Source organism: Athene cunicularia (genome assembly GCF_003259725.1).
Source record: "Athene cunicularia isolate RWA chromosome 19 unlocalized genomic scaffold, athCun1 chr19_part1, whole genome shotgun sequence".
Classification (NCBI taxonomy): Eukaryota; Metazoa; Chordata; class Aves; order Strigiformes; family Strigidae; genus Athene; species Athene cunicularia.
This window is the reverse complement of record NW_020799124.1, coordinates 1,656,055-1,664,365: the sequence shown is the minus strand read 5'-3', so window position 1 is coordinate 1,664,365 and position 8,311 is coordinate 1,656,055. Positions and strand designations below refer to the sequence as shown.

Genomic DNA, 8,311 nt, shown 5'->3' with positions numbered 1-8,311 from the left:
GGAGGGTAGGAGTGTGGTCAGGTGGGTGTTAGTGTAACTCAGGTGGGGAAGGGGCAGGGGGTGGGACGTGTCTCTGCGTGTGCCTTGCTTGGAAGGCGAGCTAGAGCAGTCAGTGCCAGGCCTGGGTGCCACTCGTCCCATGCTGGTTCTCCTGTGCTAATGCCACCTGTTGCATTGGCTTTACAACACTATATGGGATTTTTTTGAGTCCAGTATGATTTACTTTTACAATTATTTTTTTTTTTTACACTCTTTCCCTTCCTTTCCACCCCTCCTAGATATGGACTTTGAAGAACCAACAGTAACCCTTGAATGGGGCTAATGTTGCTTTCAAAGTTAACTCTGTCTTGGTACATTTGTATTGCCCGAGAGGCAAGAGTGGACTCTTTGCTCCTGGCTTACCTCCTGAAACGTGGGTGTACACTGAGCTTGGTGTCCAACCCTACAAATGTGGAACAAGACACGACTTAGAAGTGCCGTAACATTGACCTAGACTCTATATTTTTGTTGGTTTCTCTAGCAGTCATCCCTTCCCCTTCCCCCCCCCCTCCCCTGACCCGCTTGTTTTTGGAGCCTCCTAGTCTGGGTAGCCGGCAGGTGGTGCTGATGGATGCCTAGTGAGCCCTCGGCATCCCGGGCCACCAGTTCCTGCTTCCCCCTGGCCACGGGTGCCCACTCCCCTCCCTGTGCCCAGCCCCACTGGAGCTCACTGGCAGCAGGCCCAGGCACTGGCCTCCTGACTCTCTGCCTCCTTCGGCACTGAATCCCTGCTTACTGCAGAACAAAATGTTAAAAAAAATACCCCAACAAAACAAACAAACAAACAAAAAAAACCCAAACCCCAGAAACCAGAACAACTTGGTGTGGAGCTGTAGCTTATGTGAAAGCTGAGGAGATAATGGGGGTTGAAAGATGTACTGACTGGGTAGCCTTGAAAATTGCTAAGTAGAAGTGCTGTGATCAGTGGAGCGATTTAGTAGCAAGAATTAAGACTGAAATAAGCAGGTAAATATTGAAACGAGCTTTGCTTATCAGTCCCTAATAACTACTTTTTAAAACCTTCACAGAATGTCAGTTCACCTTTGAGAAGGCTATAGAGTACGTACCATTCGGTATGTACACTCTCTCCTCTATTTATAATGTTCCTCTTGGGAGGATTTTCTTGATTGTACGATGCTGTTTTTATGAACATCAAAACCCTCTTTATAAGACAACCTCGCTTGACTTCTCAGGAAAAAAAAAAAAATTATTGAAATGAACTGCATGAGAGTTTGTATTTCTTGTAGGCTATATAGAATGTTAACAGTTTTAACTTACTAATAATTCCTAAAGAAAATTATTCCAGAATTTGTACCTGTTCTTGTTTGGTTTTTGTTTTTTTGTTTTTGTTTTTGTTTTTTTTTTAAATCTTGTCCATGGTTTTTTATGTGTTAAAAACTTTTTGTCTTTTTATGTCTCATTTTTAGAAGCTGCTAACTTGTGCCAAACCTCCACTGCTGCTACTACGCCTGTGACTCTTACTACTCCATTCAATATAACGTCCTCTGTGGCTTCTGGGACTATCACAAACCCAGTCACAGTGGCAGCTGCAATGAGCATGAGAAGTCCAGTAAATGTATCAAGTGCAGTTAATATATCCAGTCCGATGAACCTAGGGCATCCTGTAACTATAACCAGTCCATTATCCATGACATCTCCATTAACGCTCACCACACCAGTCAATTTACCCACCCCAGTAACCGCTCCAGTGAATATAGCGCATCCAGTCACCATCACGTCTCCCATGAACCTCCCCACACCGATGACGTTAGCTGGTCCCTTAAATATAGCCATGAGACCAGTAGAGAGCATGCCTTTCCTGCCCCAGGCCTTGCCCACCTCTCCTCCTTGGTAAAGAACTTCTACACAGTATTAAAAAGGATTAAAATGGAATCCTTACCAGCAGTTCTTTTTTTTGGGGGGGTTTTGTTTGGTTGGGGTTTTTGTTTTGTTTTGTTTTGTTTTAGTTAATAATAAATTCAGACTAAGACACTGGGGCAACATGCACCATCAGAGACCGTAGTAGCATCTTCCCCTGTTGATTTGGCTCATATGGTTCAAACTTGAGTTTCACTGGAGCACTTCCATTTAAAGTAAGTTTTACCTTTTAGCTGACTGATGATGAATTAGAGCAGATACTTATTTGCCAGAGTTTTTAAAAAAAAAAAAAAAAAAGTAATTAAAAAAAGTTTTATGTTTTATCCCCCAAATTATAACTTAGAAAATTATTTTAATCTAAACACTAGCAAAGACCCCCTCTGTATCTTTGACAGGGTGGATGGCTAATTTTAACTTGCCGGTTGTTAAGTCCACTGTTTCTGAGCTAGTGGAGTAAATGCATTACAATGTTGTCATTAAAAAAAAAATGCATTTTGGAGAAAATATGCATTTTACCTTTGGGAATATGATAATTTCAGGCAGCATTCCCTATGGGAAAGGTGATACCAGCTCTGATATGCAAAGCATATGATAACTTATCATTCTAACTTCAACATATAATAGGGATTGTGACCTGATATTTGGAGATGTAAATATTACCCAACATATTACCCTAAGGGAATATAGCATTGTAGTCAACATTTTTTTTAAAAAAACTGTTACTGTTTGGTGAGAAACAGCCATGGCTGACAGAAGAGGAGTCGCAATGTGTGTAAACATGGTCTCTGAACAGTCAGACCCCTATGGGACTCTTATCTAGGAGCAAAAGGAGTGCTTTTGAAACTTAAGAAATATTGCTTTAAGCTGGAAGATTCTGGAGGCACTGGGTATGATTTTTATGCCCTCTGCCTCCCAGTCAGAGCCTGCTGGTGTTACAGCAGGGGACAGACGTGTTAGTTGTTCACTAGAAGTTTTGTCTTATATTAAATTGTATACAGTTTTTATTCTAACCACTAACTAGGTAGGATGCCCCTCCAGGACAAGCAGAGAGCGTCTTTTAATTTCTCCCCTATTTCTTAATCAAGTGTTGTGCAAATCTGTTCAACTTTGTAAATATTTGCAAACATCATCATTTTTACGTTACTCTTCTATTGTGTTAACACATTTCTATCAGTTTGTGGGAGTTCTGGAGTGATGGTTTGGTCTGTCCAGCCCAGAACTTCTTCACAAATGGTCACACATGTTTAAGCTACATGTGCTTTTTATTTCTTAACCTGTTTATCTGTACATAAAGTAGAAAGCAAAATCTAGGGAAACAGATATACTTTTTAGACTATCATGTCACATATTCACGTTTTTAAAACTTTGTTTAAAAAAAAAAAAAAAAAACCAACCACCCTAAACCCAAGACTCTATATTAAAAAAAAAAAGAAAAAAACTACAGTTGAGATGTTTTTATCTTAATGAAGTTGAAAGCTATGGAGAGTAGCGTGTGCGCATTTTCACAGAGTGCTAGCAGGACTGACTAGTCAAAATGGACTGCTTCCGTTTGTACCCTGCCGTGTCAGTACAAGCAGTGATTGCCAGGCTGCTGGCTCAGGTGACAGGTATCTGTATCATTACGTGAAACTGTTCTAGGGGCTTGGACTACATAGTAAAATAAAAACAAACAAAAAAAAAATAGAGCTTAGTGTAAAATAATTTTATAAATGATCTTTTGTACTTTAGGACATCAAATTGTACAACTTTTGTATATATAAAAGCTTAGGAACTTTCTGTTTAGCAGAAAGGAAACACATTCCTACACTTTTAATGTATATGTTTGTTATAATGTCCATGTAAACATATGCCCTATGTTTGTGCCTTTTAATTAGTTTGTCTCAATAAACAAAAATGTAGAGAAGAATATGTAGCTATGACTTTGTTACCACTGTTCTTACTCCAGATGTGTAGAGGTCTTCGTTTTTGCACTGTGTAGAGCATTGCGTGCAGGCAGCTGCATGACTTCGGCCGCCCCGGCCGATCCCGAGGCACGAGGCGACCGCGCCCCAGCAGAACTCCCTCCTCCCGTAGCGTAGAGCAGCCCGCGCTGGTGGGGCCTTGCATGTTGGGATGTGTAGTTTCCAAGCCATCTCTGCTACCCGTGGCAATGAGACCAACTTGCACCAGTTTTACCTAGTAGGTGTAGCGTTCTGGGTCTGGGTAAACGGCAGAGATGACCCTTAGATGAAGTTTGGGCGTCCCTGAGCTTAAAACAAACAAAAGCATTAAAAGCCGATATGAAAATGTGTACTAGAAGTGGTTATCTATGAATTACTTACAATAAACAGGTGTGAGACTTTAATTGTATGTTGTCAATTACTGTAGTATTGACAGTGGCTCCTCCGTACAGCTAGCGTGCCCTGCTGATGTTATTTTTATCCCAGCAGAGTAGCAGTAGAATAAACACATTAAACCCCGGCAAGGAAATTTTTCAACGTGACAGAGGCTTCCCAAACCACTAACCGTGGTGCTCTTAGCATGGGATAGGAAGAGGGCTGTTTCCTTTTTATTTTATGTTGGTTCTGCTCGAATGTACCTGGTTTCTGTCCACAAAGCTACATTAGCTAATTGTCAACCTGTTTCATTTGTACTTGGGTAAACATTTGCTTTGTACTGTGTATAAATGGTTCCGAGGTGTGCTCCTCAGCTGTCTCAATACAGACATTAACTTCGCTTTGTAATGCCATCATACGAAAATACATTAAGCTGTTTTTTTGACAAACGAAAGCTACCTGCTCGAGTAGTTCGTACGGCATGCGTGCTACCTTGTAATCGATGGTTCATCCACAGCATAACGAGGCAGTGAGGCCAGCTGCTGTCGGGAGCCGGCGCGTAGCTGCACCACAGCGATGAGGGATTTGTATGGCAACTCGTGTCACCGCAGCACGGGGGAGTTAAGACTATAAGAAAATGGTGGATGTGAAGAACAGATGCTCCTGTTACACCGAGTTAGTTTCTATGCAGCTGATGCGCTTAGCCTAGTTTATTTAATGGAAACTTTTAAGCTGGATCTAGTCCAACGTCCAGGGAAGCCTATTGCTGCCGTTGAGTTCAGTGGGTTTTATATCGAGCCCATTCAGGTCTCCGATTGCAAGTGGTTCAATAGGGGTTTTATTTTTTCCTTCTTAAGTTTCCATAAGCGTTCGAGCATTAGGTTAATGGCTTAGCACCGACGGAAGGTTTTACAGTTGAATTTTGCCTTGGAAGGATTTGTGCCATGGAAAGTCAGAGCGGTCAGATCAGTGGCACGGAAACGCATCCTGCGGGCGAGGAGAGCCCGCGGGTGCCCGGCGCTGTGCGGGCGAGGCGCTGCGGGGCCGCGGGAAGGAGGTGTTGCGGCACAGCCATCCACGCTGCCCCAAAACTAGGAGTGGTTTACCTTGGGCACGTTGGTTTCTTTATTTGGAACGCCCCACCGCTTCCAGAGGGCGCTTGGGGCGAGGAGGAATTTGGGCTTTGACCTTCCGTGTCTTGCCATTGGAGAGTTACACCTGAGTGTTGTAAATTGGGGAGATTTCTGTTCAGTCAAGATGACGGATGAGAGAGAGAAACGCGTGTTATTCTCAACGTATGAGTTAAATTCTATTTGCCATTGTTCACAAATAAAAGATTTTTTTTTTCCCCTTCTTACGATAACTTTTTCTTTAGAGTGGCGGAAGAAAAAAAGTATTTAATGTATTTGCATTTGTCCACAAGAGGTTTAAAGAAAAACACCAAAAACCCAGTAAGCGGTTTGAGCTGCAGCAATCCCGGGTTACATAAAGGGGCCGGGGCTGCCGAGGGATTAGTCGGAGGCATTACTGGCGGTGATAAGCCCTCCAAGTTCTGCTCGCTCTTCGCTCACTTTTATTTTAGAAACCGTCACTCTCAGATGTATTTTGAAAACTGCCTGGGGTTAATTTTCAAGGCTCTCAGGGTGAGGTTCCCACCAAAGAAGGAAGGAAGGAAAATTTGGATTTAAAGAATGCCCAGGTTTTCAAAAGTGTCCAGTACTCTTGATATTTTTTTATCTCACCACTTAGGGTCCCCGCATGGGAGCCGAGTTGTTGAGAAGTGGACTACAGGTTTTCACTGCCGGGTCCTACTGAAAACTCCTGCCTTGCTTTGTTGGTGGCTTAGTTTATCCATCTCAAAAATAGATTTACCAGTATATTCGAAAGGCAGCTATTAAAAGCCCTTCAAGTTTTCAGATGCCTTTGAGGTCTGTCTCGGTGCTTAAGTGGACTTTTTTACTGGTGCTTTTTAGGATAAATAGCAAGTGTAAAAATAAATCTCTTCCTCTCCTAATCGTCAGGCAGAATAAAACTTAAAACTTGATCCCCTTCCACCTATTTATTTAATTCAGCATGTTTATACCTCTTATCTTTGGATCATTCGCTCACAGCTTCCAGAGCAGCAACTGAAGGATGACAGAGGAACTACGTGCTAATTTTTATGTCAAAAATAGCTTTCACCTTTAGACGCGCAAGGCTCAGTGACTGTTTTCCAATTAGAAAAAGAATGTCTGAGCTGCTGTTGCGAATCCATTTTACAGCTGTGTTCAGATTTGACTGTCAGGCCCTGGTTAAAATTTAGTACTGAGGTCTTGACCTAGAAACAAACCTTTTTTGGTATTGGTTTGGAAAAAGTATTTCAGTGCTAAGAGAAACTGAGCCAGGCTGTCCAGCTAGCTCCCTCAGCCCGGGCTGGCCAGAGCCTGAACCTCGCATCATTTTGTTGTACGCTGCATCTTCCTGAAGCCCAGGTAAAGAACCACTGGGAAAGCTGGGTTTAGGATTTTTTAAAAATAATAACAGATTTTTTTTTTTTGGTTCTTCAGGTTTCTGGGTTAATCTGAGCCATTTGTAAAAGCCCTGGGTTTTTGTTTAAGGAAGCATAAACACTTTTTGAAAACCAGACGTTTGTAAAACATTTCCATTGTGGGCATCTGAAATTACTGCTTGTATCAGAGTGTAGACCTCTGCTTTCTTTGCAAAGCCTTCCCGACAGCTACCTCCAAAACCAACCCATTTAGTAAAAAAACAAGGGGCATTTTCAGCATGTGTGGAACCTTCTGTTTTTTTAGAGAAGGCAGGAATACTCCATTCACCTTTTCACTTAGTTGTTCTCGCCAGCTGTCAAGTCAAAAACATGTTCTGTGTTTTCGGCACAAGGTTTGTTTTTCAGGGAATTATCAATTTAGTTGGAACTGGCTGAATTAAACTCACTGTTTGAATTCTTCATAGTTGTGTATTTCTATTCCCATTTCTTTTTACTTCCTAGTGCCATTAGCAGCTAAGACCCATATCAAAGGACAGTAAAGAAATTTTGATAAAATCACCCATTTCCCCCGAAACAAGCCTGGATGAGACAGATTGCGGTCAGCAAAGCTCACTGCAAGGCACTGTGTCACAGAAGAGATGCTGATCGGTGTTTAACTTCGGGAAAGCAAATGTTGTGGCACATGTACGCACTGAAAGCCGAAGGTTTGCCTCGAATGTTTTCACTCTTACTGATGTCTGTGTTCCTTGTCAAAGCCTTACAGATTTTTATCCAGGCTAAGGATCGCTTAGCTGCCAGACACGGCTGAAACGATTGAGTGGGGAAAAACTTCTGCACGGAGAGCTGTCCTGCGAGGGCTTTGGAGCATCCCAAGCGCCTGCTCGGGGTCCGGCACCCACAGACGTGGTTCCGAGGCGGTCTTACCGGCCGCGGGTGCCCGGAGGTGCCGATGTTTCTCCCGCAGCGTGTCCGGAAGGGTTTGGAGAGCAACGAGGAGAGCAGAGGCCCTGACCTGCTGCCATTCACGGTCTCGCTCTGGTCCCTGCAAAATGGGAAGTGTTTGCCCTGTGTAAAATTGGCTCCTGTAATTTGTAAGAGGAGATCACTTCCCGTCCTGAGCTGTTCTGTGGTATGGCTGCAAGCTGTCAGACGCCGGAGCGCTGGATACCGGAGACGCCTGCTTTCTATCTGTGGTTGAAGTGATGCTTTGTTATAATCCCTCTCTCATGTTCAGCCCTTGGGGCAGGAGTGCTGCGTCCTCTGCCTTACCCCAGGCACGCCCCGGGCTGGTGGTCGCAACTCCGGGAGCCAGGGATGCTCCAGAGCTGTGGAGGAGACCCGAAACCAGCCCTGGGAAGCGGCTTTCCTGGGGATGCTGCCCCGCACGGCGGCGGCCGAGCCCGGGGGTGCCCGACCCTGCAAGCGCAGCCACAGCCGGGGGTTTGGGGGAGGCCGGGGGGCAGCGTGGGGGGGTCCCGGCCCCCCCCCCCGGCCCCAGCCAGGGGCTGTCTCAGCCCCAGGGCCGGGCAGACCCAAGGTGGCGGCGGGTCAGGCCTCCGCGGGCGCTGAGGGGACCGGGCGGTACCGGCCA

At 44.5% G+C, this 8,311-nt stretch overlaps 1 protein-coding gene and 1 long non-coding RNA gene across 5 annotated transcripts in view; one reads left to right on the top strand and one right to left on the bottom strand.

Annotated features, from left to right (window-relative positions):
• VEZF1 (vascular endothelial zinc finger 1) overlaps positions 1-2,273 on the top strand; it is a 7,973-nt gene extending 5,700 nt beyond the window's left edge. For 2 of the 4 annotated variants that reach the window (XM_026861389.1, XM_026861388.1), the window contains exons 5-6: positions 1,068-1,112; positions 1,467-2,250. In XM_026861389.1, the coding sequence (XP_026717190.1) occupies positions 1,068-1,112; positions 1,467-1,894 (473 nt within the window). In that variant the 3' untranslated portion in view covers positions 1,895-2,250. Of the gene's footprint in view, positions 1-1,067; positions 1,113-1,466 lie in introns of all 4 variants that reach the window. The other 2 variants (XM_026861390.1, XM_026861391.1) reach the window with 1 other exon arrangement.
• A 95-nt stretch (positions 2,274-2,368) lies between these two features.
• On the bottom strand, positions 2,369-8,305 carry LOC113487030. The gene is made up of 2 exons (XR_003399707.1): positions 4,725-8,305; positions 2,369-4,165 (listed from the first exon to the last, which is right to left on the bottom strand). It is a non-coding gene; the product is annotated as an uncharacterized LOC113487030 (long non-coding RNA).
• Positions 8,306-8,311: the final 6 nt, after the last annotated feature.